Raw genomic sequence first — 17,628 nt, forward strand, 5'->3', positions numbered from 1 at the left:
CAGAGCTTTTTAAAAACTGGGCAACGTCACGCCACCCACCCATAACTCCCGAGCCTTCCCCGGTCTACTTCCCCCTTTGTTTTGGCAGATCAGGGGAGGCTCAGGAGTCACGGGCGGGCGGCCATTGCCCAGGAGGGGCCAGCCTGTTAGCTCTGTTGGCTCTGGCTGGCTTCAGGAGCTGCTTGCTGCTGTGGCGCCGGAAAAATGGCGGGCTCCACGGCAGCGAACAGCTCCTGAAGCCAGCCAGAGCCGACTGCGCTAACAGGCTGGCTCCGGGCTGCTGAGGCTGCCGTGGCCACGTTTCCCAGGGACAGATTTGCAAATCTGGGGACATTCCGGGGACGGAATTTTTCCGGGGACAGATTTGCAAATCCCGGGACATCTGGTAACCCTAAGTTAGGGGTGCTAAAGTGTTAATGTTTTAAGCCCTTCCATCTTATGCTCAGTTTGCTGTGCTTGCACCACTAAAGTGATCTCTCTGAGGCACAAGCCTGGGCAGTGCTTATGGGGTTCCTTGACCTCCCCAGATGACAAGACCCTCCTCTCGGCCTCCCTGAGCAGAGCAATACGTTTGGCACCAGCTTGGCTGCAGGAGTTGCTGGAAGGAGGCCAACAAGGCACCATCTAACTGTCTTAGGGAGTGACTTTCATTCCTGAGAAGGCATTCTCTGCCTGCCCCGTGTTTGGGACCACAAGATATCCCACAACGCAGAGAGATTTAGGCATATACAGTGGTACCTCGGATTACATACGCTTCAGGTTACAGACGCTTCAGGTTACAGACTCTGCTACCCCAGAAATAGTACCTCAGGTTAAGAACTTGGCTTCAGGATGAGAACAGAAATTGTGCTCCGGCAGCGCAGCGGCAGCGGGAGGCCCCATTAGCTAAAGTGGTGCTTCAGGTTAAGAACAGTTTCAGGTTAAGAACGGACCTCCGGAACAAATTAAGTACTTAACCTGAGATAACACTGTATCCAAGACCTTCAGTTTGGACCTAAGTTGAGAAACATCCTAGGGAAAGCCCTTTTCCCAGACCTGCTGAAATCCAGTTGTAGAAATTGACCACAGAGGTCAGGCAGAGAGCTAATGCAAACTGCCCAGACAGCACACATAACCATTGCTTCCTCATTCCACAACGCCAAGGGAAGTGTTAACACTTCGTAGTTTTTGAGAAAACGGCTGCCAATGCTAAAGAGAGAGGTGGATGGGGAACTGCAGTCAGAATAACCAAGTTCTGCAACTGAAATAAAGGTTTGCCTGCTTGCACAAACAGGTTTGGTTTGGTTGGATGTATCTGTTCTTCCTCTCCCCCATGAAGAATCTGGAATGCTTTGAGTCACAGGCAAGATACCAGCAAGTGCCCCTCCAGAGTGGAGGTTTTTGTCGTCGTTTCGTGGGTCTGTTCTGCAGCATGTCATTGAAGCAGTAAAATGGTGCATTTGCAGTGGGTTTATGCTAGACTGTATAGATCATTCTAGGGACGCGGGTGGCGCTGTGGGTTAAACCACAGAGCCTAGGACTTGCCGATCAGAAGTTTGGCGGTTCGAATCCCCTCGACGGGGTGAGCTCCCGTTGCTCGGTCCCTGCTCCTGCCAACCTAGCAGTTCGAAAGCACGTCAAAGTGCAAGTAGATAAATAGGTACCGCTCCAGCGGGAAGGTAAACGGCGTTTCCATGCGGTGCTCTGTTTCGCCAGAAGTAGCTTAGTCATGCTGGCCACATGACCCGGAAGCTGTACGCCGGCTCCCTCGGCCAATAAAGCGAGATGAGCGCCGCAACCCAAGAGTCGTCCGTGAATGGACCTAATGGTCAGGGGTCCCTTTACATTAACCTTTATAGATCATTCTGCACATCATTCTGCTTCCTTGATTGGGCTGCAATGCTTCCTTCCTTCCCCCACCCCAACGTGGTCACACTATTGCTGCCAGGAGAGGAGCTCTTGCAACACAAGCCAGACAAAAAAAAAATTAAAGCGGAATCTTTCTGGTATTAAAGTTGCAGGATTCCAGTAGGACACAAAGTGGAACATCAGCCCCCAAACTTATGCAGGCAACAGAAGTATCTAAAGTGGCCTTGCCCCTATACTGTCACAAGGGCACCTGGAGGGGTGATGTGTGAAGGAAGCCCCACAACTGTGCCAGATAACCAGTAGCTGCCTCATTCCCACAACATTTCCTCTGTTTCTCTCACAAGGCAATGCGTTAAACGCAGGGCCTTGCCAGGGCTAGAGAACGAAATTGGGCATGGGAGAAGGGATTGTAAGCCATGGGGAGAGAGGACGGAAGCCTCACTCTGGAGTTTTCTCTGGATTGCAGGCCTCTTCATTCAACAAGCCGCAGTCACACGTTTTCCACCTCTCAAAACCCTGAGGACTAGCCACCCTTATTTAAAATGAAAGGATCGCCTCTCCTAGTATGCCCCGCGGAGGAACTTAAGGTCCACAAATAACAACACTTTGGAGGTCCCAGGTCGCAAGGAGGTTAGATTGGTTTCAACTAGGGCCAGGGCCTTTTCAGCACTGGCCCCGACAGGGTGGAACGCTCTGTCACAAAAGACTAGGGCCCTGCGGGACTTGACATCTTTCTGTAGGGCCTGCAAGACGGAGCTGTTCCACCTGGCCTTTGGTTTGACTCAGTCTGACCCTTATGTTTCCCTCCCCTTATGGTCTTGATTTATTGGCTATTTTAAAACAAGACTGCATTTTAAATTGCATTTTAACCTGTATTTTAAATTGGTTTTGTTTTTCCCCTCTCTTTTCCCCCTATTGTGTTTTTACTGTGATTTTATTGGTGTTAGCTGACCTGAGCCTGGCTCTGGCCAGGGAGGGCGGGGTATAAATAAATTTTATTATTATTATTATATTATTATTATTCTCGGAAAGCTGCGTTCTGCACCACCAGAGTACACACAGCAGTGGAGAATATGAAGAACCCCAGACGTTAGTGCCCTTATCTGATTTTGACTTACAGCCATCGAAAGATGGAATCATTTAAATGATTGAATCGTTTAGAGTCCTTCAGTTCTGGACCTCACTAGACTCAGATTGATGCTTTAAAAAGAAAAAGAAAAATCAACGCTATCTCCCGCTCTTCCATTCCACCCTGCCTTTTTCAATCCTAGCAAAGCTAGCCATCATATTAGCATCTCACTGTTCCTGAAAAGAGTTCAGGACAACGTAATGGGATTATCTCATTTTACCTTCACAACAACCCTGTGAGGTAGGTCAGGAGATAGCCAGCAATGTGCCCAAGGTCATCCACTTATGTATTTTCACTATTAGATGAGGATCTGAATTCAGGAGTCGCACACCCAAACCCAACGGTTGAGACATGACGCCACATCAACTGCTGAGCACTTAAGGGTATCCCCCACTCCCTCAAATGAAAAGTCTTTTGGATTTGTTGTGAGAAAAGCCAGAGGTCTTTTCTGACGCTGGCACACGTCCTCTGTTGTGAATGAAATAACCTCCTCTGGAGACCTTGCTTTTAAACAGTCCAGCCGAAAACACAAGTCTTCAGGGATGGGAGAGTGGAGAGCAAGCCACAGCTTTTAATAAACTGTTATTTTCTCACTTCGAGAAGGGGCAGCTGGGCAGAACGGCTTCAAGATCTGGAGAAAAGAAGGATATAGAAAGTGAGCGGAGTGCATCTAAACTGAAAGAAATTTCTGAGCCGGTCAGGCTCCTGCAAGCTTTAGCAAGTGCAGAATGGCAGAGACCACGTCCTGGAGGTTGCTGGGAATCAATTCTGTGCTGAATGAATTGACTTCTAATTCATTTTGGGACCAAGCTGGAGGGTTTCTTACAGGGGTCGGGAACCGCTGACCGAAGGGACAAATTTGGCCCACCAGCCCTCCCCATTTGGCTCAATGAAACTGAGGGAAGATTATATTAAAACTAGAGAGGCAATATATAGGAAACAAAAAAACAAACTTATTTTCAATAACGAAATAACAGAATAATTTTGTATGAAGAGGGGGACAAGACAAGGTTGCCCCTTGTCACCACTACTATTTATTATGGTACTGGAATTATTGATGAATGCCATAAGAAATGATAATAAAATAAAAGGTATCTCATTAGGGAGAAAGGAATATAAAATCAAAGCATTTGCGGATGACCCGATTCTGACAGTTGAAAACCCCCCCAAAAGTATAATACAGATAATTGGAAGCGTTTTTATTTTGTAAACCGCTCTGTGACCCTTGGGTGAAGGGTGGTAAAGAAATTTAATAAAAAATAAAAAATAAGCCATGAATGACGGGACGTAAACCCGGCCCGGCACTGCTACACCCCACCCTCAAGAAGTCCCTTTGGAAATCAGCAAACTTACACTCTCTGGGCTAGTGGTGATGTATTAAACTGTATCCATCCACTGTAGAGTACTCAGGGTCTACTGTAAGAAGCAGATGAACAATTAATTAGCATTGTGAAAGATAGAAAGGGCACGTGCGCGACAAGATGGCGCAACTGACAGGAATCCCCAACTCAACTAGGGCATCCCACAAATGCGGTCCTGAGAGGCGAATCTCCTGACCTCTAGCAAAGGGACCTGTTTATTGAGCATGCGTCTTGCTTTGCTTATGCCGGGGTGCCCAAACTTTTTTCTTTCTTTCTTTCTTTTTAATTACTTTTTAATTCAAAATTAAAACAAAACATATTATCCAGAAATGTATCATCCTTATTTTTCCCCTTTTTTCCTCCCTCCCCCTCCCTCCCCCCACAGAACCCACCCACCCCCCGACTTCCCTCAGTTCCAGTCTTTGATTTCTCTAAAAATGCTGTTTTCTGCGTGTTACACAGTTGTATAGATCCTCAAACTATTTAAGTAATAATTATCAATAAAAAGTTTGTGAATGCTTATTCAAAACCAGCCAAGGAGTCCAGTTCGCTTTGTTGCGTCTTCAAATACTTTGTAAAGGGTTCCCATTCTTCTTTAAAGTCACAGTTACCCTTGTCGCGTAACTTTGTTCAAAGAGGGCCAAATTTGATGAAGTCGCTTGAGCTTTTTGTTGTTGAGCTTTTTTTAGGATTGAAGTTGCTGAACTTTTTTAAAGATTTTACCCCACGACATATACTGCCACGGGGGCCGGATTAAATAAACCAGCAGGCCAGATATTAGGCCCCCGAAACGGACTTTGGACAAGCCCGGCGTACGCAGAGGTTAGGCCAGCGGTTCCCGAAACAGGACAATTATGTGGGGGGGGGCACACGCTAAGAGACAAGGGGGTAACCGGGTGCGGGAGCTGTAACTGAACATCAGTCTTTGTATCACTGGATCAAATTCATCACTCTTGTTGAATCCGTTAAACTAAATTGTTTCAATTGGATTTTGAACGAATGTGCAATTGTTTTGAATTTTGCAGCGTGGTTCTCTTCCTTAGTGGTGTTATGTACTGAGTTGAATAAGATCCAAAATGCAGCAGTCTGATTGGTCCTAGAACAATAGGATTCAGAATGCAGCAGTCTGAATGGTCTTAGAGCAATAGGATTCAGAATGCAGCAGTCTGATTGGTCCGCAGGAGCCACCCAATCCAGCTCCAGGTGGAAGTGAATCCGCAACCTGATTGGCCTACAGGTGAATCCCGGAATTAGCCAATCACATGGGGCCCATTGTGTAAATAATGTATATAAAGGATACATTTCGGGGGAACTGGCATTCCTCACTACTATGAGCTGAATAAAGAGCATGAAATCCACCCTCGACTCCGAGTATATTTCAGTGTGCTGGGCAAACCATTATTTTATGCAGTGCTTTTTATAGGGTTGGGTAGAGGGAATCGGAGATGAGTTTATGGAAGCAAGAAAGTGGTGGCTCCAAAAACTTTGGGAATCACTGGGTTCGGCTCCGTCCGGTCATTACTGAGCATTTGTTGGGATTTTCTTGCAGGGAGGTTATACGAAAAAACAGCATTCGTCCTGAATTCATCCTGACTTGCTTGCATCACATCTTCCCAGTAAACATTAGCTCATCTCACATTTTTTCAGTGAATCTCCCCATCAATTTCTTAACCTTAAAAAAGCGGGTTTGTTGCACGTGGGTGACAGATTAAAGTGTGCGAGCAAACCTATACTTTCTGGTATGCACGTCAATCTCTCCCAGAAAATGCGGATAGTCTGGAGGTGACCAGAGAATTTACAGCACCGTCATACTACAGGAATTCCCAGAGTTTCAGGGCAGAGCAAGATGGTGGGGATCTGTGTTGGCTCCCCCCCCCCCAACATAAAAAGCAGCAGCAAAATTCTCAAAAAAATGCAGCTGGTTTAGAAGAAAACTTATGGTTGCTTACATGGCCCGCTGGAAGGAACAGGTAGCTTTGGCCTCCTGCCAAGAGAGAAGAAAATTTCATTTATTTTTTCATTTGTTGAATTTTTATACAGCCCTTCATTTTAGGATCACAGAGAGGTTTGTGGTATAAAAATACATAACACAGTAACAAACCAAACAATAACACACACACGCATACACAGTTTAAAAAGGCCATAGATTATTTAATTAGCCAAAAGCCTGGGAGAAGAGGGAAGTTTTCGCCTGGCCCCTAAACTGAAGGACAAATGGCTTCTGATGGGCGTGGACTCTGGAGTAAATTTCTCGAGCAGAGCTGCAGGAGCAGCAGGTGCTCTGTTTCTTGGTTGCCATCTTGCCAAACAGGTGATATGGGAGAGGGAGGAGATGGCCTCGTTTCTGTTAACCCCAATGGAAATGATCAACACCACCCCTCTTAGCCAGAAATGAGTGGAAATGAACTTCCACGGGGCACTCTGTGAATGTGACGAAGCGATCCACCTGTAAACAAATCTTTGCGTTGCCCGGAATCATTTTTGTCCAACTGGAAGTGCAGATTCTTGAACAGGGGTGTTTGTTCTGCTCGTGAACCAACACACATGGGAGGAAGGGAGGAAGAATAGGAGAAGGATGGATGGTTCTTCTCCTGTGTTTTTCAGCTCATGAATCCAAGGCCACTTTTCTGGGCAGCTGTCAAGTCACAACCAAACCTGTTCCGAGCATCTTAAAGGCACCCAAGACCATGCTATTGAAAGGTGCCCCTTAAGCATGTCAGTGTGTAAGACAAGAAACTCTCTTCTCCAATGTCCCTAACATGCAAGAAGTTCCACAGTAGTCTCTTATCCTCCGTGGAAGCTTCATGGAAGCTTATGAGGAGCTGAAGGAAAAACCTCCCATTACAGACAGAGGCTTTTCTTCTTCTTTATGGCTTTTAGACAGTTTTCGGCTGAGTCGCTTTGAAAATACTGCAGAGCGGAGCAGGGAGAGGGGCCAGCGACAAGGATTATTTCTTGACAACCTGGATGACGTCATCAGGTTAGCTCTGTGTCCAGGGCAGCTGTCTACCAGCTCCACCTGGTACGCAGGCTAAGATCCTACCTGCCCGCGAACTGTCTCGCCAGAGTGGTGCATGCTCTAGTTATCTCCCGCTTGGACTACTGCAACGCGCTCTACGTGGGGCTACCTTTGAAAGTGACCCGGAAACTGCAATTAATCCAGAATGCAGCAGCTAGACTGGTGACTGGGAGTGGCCGCCGGGACCACATAACACCGGTTCTGAGAGACCTGCATTGGCTCCCAGTACGTTTCCGAGCACGATTCAAAGTGTTGGTGCTGACCTTTAAAGCCCTAAACGGCCTCGGTCCTGTATACCTGAAGGAGCGTCTCCACCCCCATCGTTCAGCCCGGACACTGAGATCCAGCGCCGAGGGCCTTCTGGCGGTTCCCTCATTGCGAGAAGTGAGGCTACAGGGAACCAGACAGAGGGCCTTCTCGGTAGTGGCGCCTGCCCTGTGGAACGCCCTCCCATCAGATGTCAAAGAGATAAATAATTACCTGACATTCAGAAGACATCTGAAGGCAGCCCTGTTCAGGGAAGTTTTTAATATGTAACGCTGTACTGTTTTTAACACTGATTGGGAGCCGCCCAGAGTGGCTGGGGAAACTCAGCCAGATGGGCGGGGTATAAATAATAAATTATTATTATATTATTATTATATGTTCCATCAAGTGGCTGAGTCCTACTTGCTGGGGGCTGGCGCCTAAATATATTCAGTGAAGGTAGCAAGTGAGTCTCCCTGGAGAGAGCGTTCCACAGATGAGGAGCCACTGCAGAAAAGGCCTCGGATGATGATTGCAGGGTCTGGGTTGGTTCAGTGGCAGTCCTTGGAGGTATTGAGGTCCTGAGCTGTCTAAGTTTTTATAGGTCAAAACCAGCACTTTGAATTGGGCCCAGAAGCTAATTGGCAGCCAGTGCAGTCAAGCCACGATCGGTATAATATGTTCAAACTGTCTTGCTCTGGTAAGCAACCTGGCCGCTGAATTCTGCACCAGCTGAAGTTTCCGAACCATCTTCAGAGGCAGCCCTACATATGTGTTGCAGTAATCTAACCTAGAGATTTATTAAAATATTTAATAGAATTCAGCTTTTAGGGTTGGTGGTGGTGGTGTTATTCCACTCATATGTCAAAAAGCCTTCAACTATAAAATTGATCCATAATCACACCTGCGTGTTAACCCAGTCAGACAGTCTGCTCTAGTGAAACCGTGAAGCTCCAGTATACGTGAAGGAGCATCTCCGCCGCCATCGTTCTGCCCAGACACTGAGATCCAGCTCCGAGGGCCTTCTGGTGGTTCCCTCACTGCGGGAAGCAAAGCTACAGGGAACCAGGCAGAGGGCCTTCTTGGTAGTGGCGCCCACCCTGTGGAACGCCCTCCCGCCAGATGCCAAAGAGATAAACAACTTCCTGACACTTAGAAGACATCTGACGGCAGCCCTGTTTAGGGAAGTTTTTAATGTGTGACATTTTCATGTATTTTAAATATTTGTTGGAAGCCACCCAGAGTGGCTGGGGAAACCCAGCCAGGTGGGCAGGGTACAAATAATAAATTATTATTATTATTATTATTATTATTATTATTATTATTATTAATGCCAGGAGGTGCAATGCCATTAATACCATCTTATATTTATACTACTGAAAGGTTGAAGGTTTGTTTGGTTTTTTTGCATGTTGCTACTTTAGCTATTGGGACGCGGGTGGCACTGTGGGTTAAACCACAGAGCCTAGGACTTGCCAATCAGAAGGTTGGCGGTTCGAATCCCTGTGACGGGGTGAGCTCCCGTTGCTCCGTCCCTGTACTGCCAACCTAGCAGTTCGAAAGCACGTCAAAGTGCAAGTAAATAAATAGGTACTGCTCTGGCGGGAAGGTAAACGGCATTTCCGTGCGCTGCTCTGGTTTGCCAGAAGCGGCTTAGTCATGCTGGCCACATGACCCGGAAGCTGTACACCGGCTCCTTCGGCCAATAAAGCAAGATGAGCGCCGCAACCCCAGAGTCGGTCATGACTGGACCTAATGGTCAGGGGTCCCTTTACCTTTACCCTACATTAGCTATTAAGCTGCTGTTTTATGCACTGTTATGAAACTGTTCTTAGGACAGTTGGTTTTGAGATGTGTTCCCGTTTTCTCGGCTGCAAGTTGCTCCATTTGCGCAAAGGCAGCACACCACCAAAATGACTGCGATGACGGCCGCCACATTGGCATCCCCTGATGCAACTTAATCAATTAGTTAACTTGCGATTCCCTCCTTTATCCTTACCTCCCGGGGGCGGGGGCTTGATTTCTCCCTGGCGCTGCATTCTTCTGAGTGTTGTAATAGTTTTCGTAGACCACTGGATCTGCAGAGAGAGGAAGGGAGAGCAGGCAGATTGCAAAGCGGTCATCGTTTTGTAAAACAGGCTGCAGAACCACCGGCAAAAGCCACTTGCTTCTTGGCCAAATTTTGGACAGGAAAGCCACTACAATTGTTACAGCTAGGGAGTAGAACATATTGAGATGAAGACCCAGACAGAACCCTTCCCCCACCCTGAGTGCAACTTTTTTTGAAAAAAACATATTTTTATTGTTATCATTCAATTTAACACACCATACAGAAAAAGAAAGCAAATATCCATCACCACAAAACAACAAAGAAAAAAATTGATACATAAAGTAGTAGTCTTAAAATAAAAATGGTCTTTTTCTATCGGCCAGACTTTCTGTCTATTCCTTTCTTCAAATTCTCATTATTTGTTCACTGCCGTTACATAACAAGTTTTTTTATATAATTTAATAATCTTTAATCCATTCTTAGACTTTACATCATTCTCGAAACTACTACTGAAATTATTCGAATGGTGCAAATGACCTTAAACTACAATTATTATTTTTCAAATAGATTTTAAAGACTTTCCATTTTGAAATAAATGCCTGCTTTGGTTTGGTTTTTGGTTTTTTTCTGACATACTATCTAGTTCCGCACATTCCGCCAATTTTTGAATCCATTCTAATCTTGACAGAACTTTGTCACTCTTCCAGTCTGCCGCAATGAGAACTCTTGCTGCGACCATGGCATATAAAAAGATCTCTCTTACCTTTTGGGGAATATCCGAATCTGTGATTCCCAAAAGGAAAGTTTCTGGTTTTCTCTTAAAGGATATTTTAAGCATTTTTTCAAATTCTATACGGATGTCCTCCCAAAAGACCTTAATTTCTTTACACTGCCACCACATGTGGAATAAAGCACCTGGCTTTTCTTTACACCTCCAACAATTACCTGAGATGCTTTTGAATGTTTCCAGGGAGTTAGATACCACATTTTAAGTAAATTCTCTTTCAAAGCATAACAAACTGTAAATTTCCAGTTTATTTTCCACAGGTTTCCCCACTGCTTCATGGTTATTGTGTACCCGAAGTATTGTGACCACTTTACCACAGCCGCTGTGACCTCCTCCTCTTTGACTTCCCAGTCAAGAAAGAGTCGTACCCCAGCATGCAACTTTTTGACCCACACATAGTGACATTCCCCCTCTCTCTCTTTACAGAAAAAACGGATACCGAAAAGGGACATGGTTCACCCACTGCTGTGATGTTCTGTGCGCTTCCAGAATCTGAGATGGGTCCACTTACTTGGTGGGACGGTGCCTGTTTTTCGGGCATTCACAAAAAACTCGATGTCCTTCTCGATGCTGCACTGCTCAAGGCTCTTGCGTATCTCCTCGTAGTTCTGCAAGGTGCAAAACAGAAGGGATCATCCCTGGTCCTGAATGGGGCAACTGTGCTCCTGAAGGACCAGGTGCGCAGCCTGGGAGTCATTTTGGATTCATAGCTGTCCATGAAGGCGCAGGTCGATTCTGTGTCCAGGGCAGCTGTTTATCAGCTCCATCTGGTATGCAGGCTGAGACCCTACCTGCCCGCGGACTGTCTTGCCAGAGTGGTGCATGCTCTGGTTATCTCCCACTTGGATTACAGCAATGCGCTCTACGTGGGGCTACCTTTGAAGGTGACCCGGAAACTGCAATTAATCCAGAATGTGGCAGCTAGACTGGTGACTGGGAGTGGCCGCTGGGACCACATAACACCGGTCCTGAGAGATCTGCATTAGCTCGCAGTACGTTTCTGAGCCCAATTCAAAGTGTTGGTGCTGACCTTTAAAGCCCTAAACAGCCTCGGTCCAGTATACCTAAAGGTGCGTCTCCACCCCCATCGTTCAGCCCGGACACTGAGGTCCAGCTCCAAGGGCCTTCTGGCGGTTCCCTCACTGCAAGAAGTGAGGTTACAGGGAACCAGGCAGAGGGCCTTCTCAGTAGTGGCGCCTGCCCTGTGGAACGCCCTCCCATCAGATGTGAAGGAAATAAACAACTATCTGACTTTTAGAAGACATTTGAAGGCAGCCCTGCTAAGGAAGTTTTTAATGTTTGTTGTTTTATCGTTTTTTTAATATCCTGTTGGAAGCCGCCCAGAATGGCTGGGGAGGCTGGCCAGATGGGCAGGGTATAAGTAATAAATAATAATAATTATAATAATAAAAATAATTATCCCAGTGGCTCCAAAGATATATTCTGACAAGGGCTCGGGAAGAAAGAGGGCAAACCACCTCATCTTTGAAAGTGGCTTCTCTTCTGTTATGTCACAAGAGATCAAATTATCTTTCTGAGAGGGAACAAAATCATCGGGGGCAAATTCTGGTTCTCTCAGTCCCTGCCTGTCCATAGGGTTCTACTTCCCACCAACGCCTCTGTCTCCATCCATTAAAAAGCCAAACTTATTGATGACTTCCGGCGGATCGCGAAGTGGAAGCAAGCGGGATCTTTTGCTCGCAAGAGTATCCAGCTATCGGGAGAAAAAAGGGGGGTTTGCAAGGGCGCCGCAGCCCCCCAAATACTCTTGGAAGGGAATCCAAGAGGCAGGGGTCCCAGCTCTGCCGTTTAAATTCTCCCCCGGCCACCAAGTAGCCCCTTTTTGGGGGCGACGAGTGTGGCGGGGTTGAGACGTCGGCAGCGGGAAGCCATTTCTATCTCTCCATAGCGAAGCCCCGAGCTTGCGCACAAAGCGATCCGTTCTCAAACAAAAAGAAAACGAATTTGGATTTTATAAGGGCGAATTCTATGATTGATTTGGACAAATATGGACTAATTCGTGGAGGCAGGGTGCTAAAAAGGAGGTCAGCCTTGCCGGGAATTGGATCTGGGCACAGAAGAATTCGCGGAGCGGAAAGACTGTAAGTTTTGACAAGCGGTAAAGTTTTCTTTAAAGATATAACGGAGAGACTGTAGGAGGAAAGTCTCCTAAAATACTGATTGTGTAATAAGTGAAAGGAGAAAGGAATTGTGGAGAAGCATTTAAAAACAGACTTTCGGAGAACTCTCTGTGAGCGGGGGGAAGGAGAAAAGGAGACAGCGAGATTACTTTCACTTTTAAAAAAAACTGCGTAGTAAAAGTTGCGGACTCTGAGGCATCGATTTGAAACTATTTAAATATATGCAATTCAAGTAATAGGAGAGAATGATGATGATGGACACCTACCCCTTTTTTTTGAAATTCTCTGTTGGGATATTTAAAGAGCCTGTGTGACAGTAAAGCCATTATTTTTGTTACTATTGAGCTCCCCCCCCCCGTCTCTTTGAAGCTACAAGCAAGGGATATAAAACGCCATTTTGTTGCCAAGAGAGAACACCCTGGTGGCTATTTAGTTACCAAAGGAAATAACTTCTTCTACTCCTCTACAACGGATTTTTGTGGATTTGCTCTTCTTCGTCTGTTTTCTCCCTATATAAGGAATATCAGTTTGTTTGCTCTCTGGGTTTTTTTTTCTTGGGGTTTTTTTTTGTGAATTACGTCACTCATCTTGTTTGGAACCTGGGTTATTGGGATTAAAGATTTTTGTAAGAGACTCTTGGGAAAGATAGAAGAAAAGAAGAGATAATTGTTATTGTTCTAAACTACGCAACCAACTCCTGGGATTTAGCCAAGCAAGTGGCAAGAAGTTATAGAAGGGTCTTCTGATTTATTTGACTGTCGCTTATACATTAACAAAGTGACTAACTCTTTCCCCTACCAGAACTAAATATATTTGGATTTGGTTTATGATATAGATGTATAAGATATGGAAACTGTTTAACTGATATTGAGTTTAAGGATTTTATTTTGGTTGTATATTGAACAAAAACAGTTTGCTGATATCTAATAAGGTTGGGTAAAACAAAATTATTGGTTTTGCTTTCTGTATTATTATTTATTTGTGTAAAAGACAAAAAGGGAAGGGGAAGGTAAAATGTCGCATACTCAGAAAAAGACAGAAGGAGCAACACCAGGAGAGAGAAAGGGTTCAAGACAAGAATCGGAATGGAAGGCAGATATTGTAAAGATGTTTTCAGAACTTAAAACAGACATAAAAAGTAGCGAGAAAAATCTTGAGAGTAAATTGGGCAATATGGAAACTAAATTAGAACAAATGGACAATAAAATTGATTTAACAGTGAATGAACTGAAAGACCAAATGAAGGAAATTGCAAAGAAAAACACTGAGATTGTTAAAAGAACACAAAACCTGGAAGAAGGAATGAAAAGGACAAAACTAGAAATGAGAGAGGTGCGAAAGGAAGAGGAAAAAATAAGAGTAGAAATGTCTGAAGTGAATAGGACGCAGGAAGAGCTCTGGGACGCGGTGGCGATGAATGAACTTCGGCAACGGGAGTCTAACTTGAGATTAAGATCGGTGCCAGAAACCCAGGGAGAAAAGATTAAAGAAAAATTGACGGCAGAAATTGCCCAATGGTTGGATATGAAAATTGAAGATGTGCAGAAAACGATACAAAACGCATTTAGGATTAAAATAAGAACGACCAAAGCTAAAAAATTCCCCGGTGACTGTTTGATCATTTTTAGGGACAAAGAAATGAGAGATTTGATTTTGCAAAGAAACAGAGAGAAGCGTCTAAACATCGACGGAAATTATATAATTATTTTTAAAGACGTGCCGGTGAGACTACTGAAAAAAAGGGACCGATACAGACAATTAGTACAAACATTGAAGAAAAATGGAATAGAATTTAAGTGGGAATTTCCAGAAGGAGTGACATTTGCATACAAAGGGAAGAGGCACAGACTGACTAAACCAGAAGATGTGGAAAAATTTTTCAGAAGATACAGAGAGTTGACCAGAGTTGGAGAAGAGGCAGAAGTGCTGGGAGCTAGAGGTGGCGAAGGAGATTCGGTGGAGCTGAAGGAGGAAGAGGAGCGAGACAGTAAGGAGAAAAGAAAAGGAAGAGGAGGAGGAAAGGACGAAGAAGAGGAAAGCGAAGAAGATAAGGAAGAGGAAGAGAAGTAAAAAGAGGAAAAAGAATTTATTTAATTGATAGACATCATGGCATTAAAATTATGGACATGGAATACAAATGGCTTGAATGAAAGAAAAAAAAGGAATAAAGTGATACAACATCTAAAACAGAAGAATTTGGACATTATTTGTTTACAAGAGACCCATGTTAAAAAAGCGCATAGGAAAATTTTGGTTAATAAAAAATTGGGAAATGAATTTGTTTCATCGGATAAAAGCAAGAAGAGAGGGGTGGTTTTGTATATAAAAAGCAAACTAGAGGCACAGCAACTATTCAAAGACGAGGAAGGGAGGATCATAGCAGTACAAGTCAACTGGCTAGGCGAAAAATTAATAATTATTGGAGTTTATGCACCAAATGGATGCAAAGCAGATTTTTTTAAAGGATTGGAGGAAAAACTATTTGAATATTTGGATCAGAAAATAATAATAATGGGAGATCTCAACGGGGTGGTCTCAATGGAAATGGACAGGCTTCGGGCCAAAGGTAAATCGAAAGAGGGGAAACTACCAAAAACCTTTTTTGATATGGCGGAAAACTGCAATTTGGTGGATATTTGGAGATTGAGACACCCATTAGAAAAACAATTTACTTTCTATTCAGAAGTTAATCAAGCAATGTCTCGAATTGATCAGATCTGGGTTTCTGGTGAGTTAACTACAAGAATATTAAAGATTGAGATTCAACCCAAAGTATTATCAGACCATAATGCGGTGAAAGCCATTCTAAAAGGGAGTGAAGAAAAGTCCTTCAGGTGGAGGCTAAACGAAAACCTTCTAGATGACCAAAAAACTGTGGATATGGCGAAGAAATGTTTGACGGACTATTTTGTAAACAATTCTAATAAAGGAACGAAAACGAGTGTGGTCTGGGACGCCAGCAAAGCCGTAATGAGAGGATTCTTCAACAAAATTCAATTAAAAATAGAATGAGAGAAAAAGGGAAGAAGGAAATTTTAAAACAAATAATGGAAAACGAAAAGAAACTAACGACAAGGCCAGGTGATGAGAAAGTAAAACAGAGTATAAAAATGCTACAGATACAATTTGCAATGATAATTAATAAAGAAGTGGAATGGAATATAAGAAGAATGAAGCAAAAGAATTTTGAATATGCAAACAAATCTGGAAAATGGCTTGCGTGGCAAATTAAAAAGAGGAAGGAACAAAGCATAATTAAGAAAATCAAAATAGAAGATCAAGAGATAGAGAACCCGAAGGGAATAAGGAAAGGCTTTGTGGACTTTTATAAAGACTTATATAAACGAAAAGAGAAACTTAACATTAAAGCAATAGAAGAATATTTAAAGAAGAAAAAGGTGCAAAAAGTATCAGACAGTAATAAAATTAAATTGAATGAACCAATAGAACTGGAAGAGGTTTCAAGAGCAATAAAGGACTTAAAAAAGGGGAAGGCGCCAGGGCCGGATGGATTCAGTGCAAGATACTACAAAGAAATGAAACATACTTTACTTGTACCACTGAAAGATGTAATGAATAAGATATTGGAAAAAGGAGAACTACCTGAAACTTGGAAGGAAGCATACATAACGTTAATTCCCAAACAAGACTCGGATTTAACGCAGGTTAAAAACTACAGGCCAATTTCGTTATTGAATAATGATTATAAAATGTTTGCAAATATTTTGGCAAATAGGATGAAAAAGGTTCTGAATGAAATGATACATAAGGATCAAGCGGGTTTCCTTCCCGGGAGACAAATGAAAGATAATATAAGAAATGTAATTAACATAATTGAATATTTGTCAAGCGGGAAGGATAAACAAGCGATGTTGATTTTTGTGGACGCTGAGAAGGCCTTTGATAACATTTATTGGGAATTTATGCTAAAGAATTTAGAATATATGGATGTGGGTCAATCTTTCTTAAGTGGTATAAAGGCAATATATTCAGAACAGAGAGCAAAATTAATTGTGAACAACGTTATAACAGAAGATATTGCCATAATGAAAGGTACAAGACAAGGGTGTCCGTTATCCCCGCTGTTATTCATCTCGGTCCTGGAGGTCTTCCTAAGAACTATAAGAAACAATGAAAATATAAAAGGAGTAACTGTGGGCGGCAATCAATATAAGGTTAAAGCCTTTGCCGATGACTTGGTTATAACTATTGAGGATCCTATACAGAGTGTTAAAGAAGTGATAGAAGAAATTGAATATTTTGGTCAGGTGTCAGGTTTTAAATTAAATAGGAAAAAAACTAAAATAATGGTTAAAAATCTGGATCAAGAAGTTATAGAAGAAATACAGCAGCAAACAGAAATGAATGTGGTAAAAAAAGTAAAGTACTTAGGAATCACGTTAACTCCTAGAAATATTGACTTGTTTCAAAATAATTATGTACCAGTTTGGAATAAGATTAAACGTGACTTAGATGTATGGGCAAGAATGAGATTATCGTTTTGGGGAAGAATTGCAACAATAAAAATGAGCGTGCTACCGAAAATGTTGTTTTTGTTTCAGACGATACCAATAATTAAAGGAGTGACTATATTTAAAGAATGGCAAAGAACAATGTCAAAATATATCTGGCAGGGCAAAAAGCCGAGAATTAAATTTAAGATATTAACAGATGCAAAAGAAAGAGGAGGCTTTGCCCTGCCAGACTTGAAGTTATATTATGAGGCTTCGTGTCTTTGCTGGTTGAAAGAATGGATAAAATTGGAGAATACGGAATTGTTGGATTTAGAGGGACATGACAACAGATTTGGGTGGCACGCTTATCTATGGTGTGATAAAAACAGAGTGCACAGAGGTTTTGAAAGTCATATTTTTAGAGGTACGTTAATTGAAGTATGGAATAGGTATAAAAACCTACTAGAGCCGAAAACACCAATGTGGTTATCCCCACTGGAGATAATGAGTACGAAAAAAGTCAATATGACAGGAGACTGGATTACATATGAAAATTTAATAATTAAAGAAGGTGATAAATGGAATCTGAAACC

General features: G+C 43.3%; 1 protein-coding gene across 1 annotated transcript in view; it reads right to left on the bottom strand.

The window, feature by feature from the left end:
* Nucleotides 1-3,563: 3,563 nt before the first annotated feature.
* PSTPIP2 (proline-serine-threonine phosphatase interacting protein 2) overlaps nt 3,564-17,628 on the bottom strand; it is a 66,306-nt gene continuing 52,241 nt past the window's right edge. Inside the window, exons 11-15 of the mRNA XM_053407599.1 lie at nt 10,952-11,048; nt 9,603-9,681; nt 6,288-6,322; nt 4,331-4,393; nt 3,564-3,608 (exon numbers count right to left, since the gene is read on the bottom strand). Of these exons, the coding sequence (XP_053263574.1) occupies nt 4,341-4,393; nt 6,288-6,322; nt 9,603-9,681; nt 10,952-11,048 (264 nt within the window). The 3' untranslated portion in view covers nt 3,564-3,608; nt 4,331-4,340. The remainder of the gene's footprint in view (nt 3,609-4,330; nt 4,394-6,287; nt 6,323-9,602; nt 9,682-10,951; nt 11,049-17,628) is intronic.

The sequence above is a fragment of the Podarcis raffonei genome, chromosome 11 (assembly GCF_027172205.1).
Source record: "Podarcis raffonei isolate rPodRaf1 chromosome 11, rPodRaf1.pri, whole genome shotgun sequence".
NCBI classification, from domain to species: domain Eukaryota; kingdom Metazoa; phylum Chordata; class Lepidosauria; order Squamata; family Lacertidae; genus Podarcis; species Podarcis raffonei.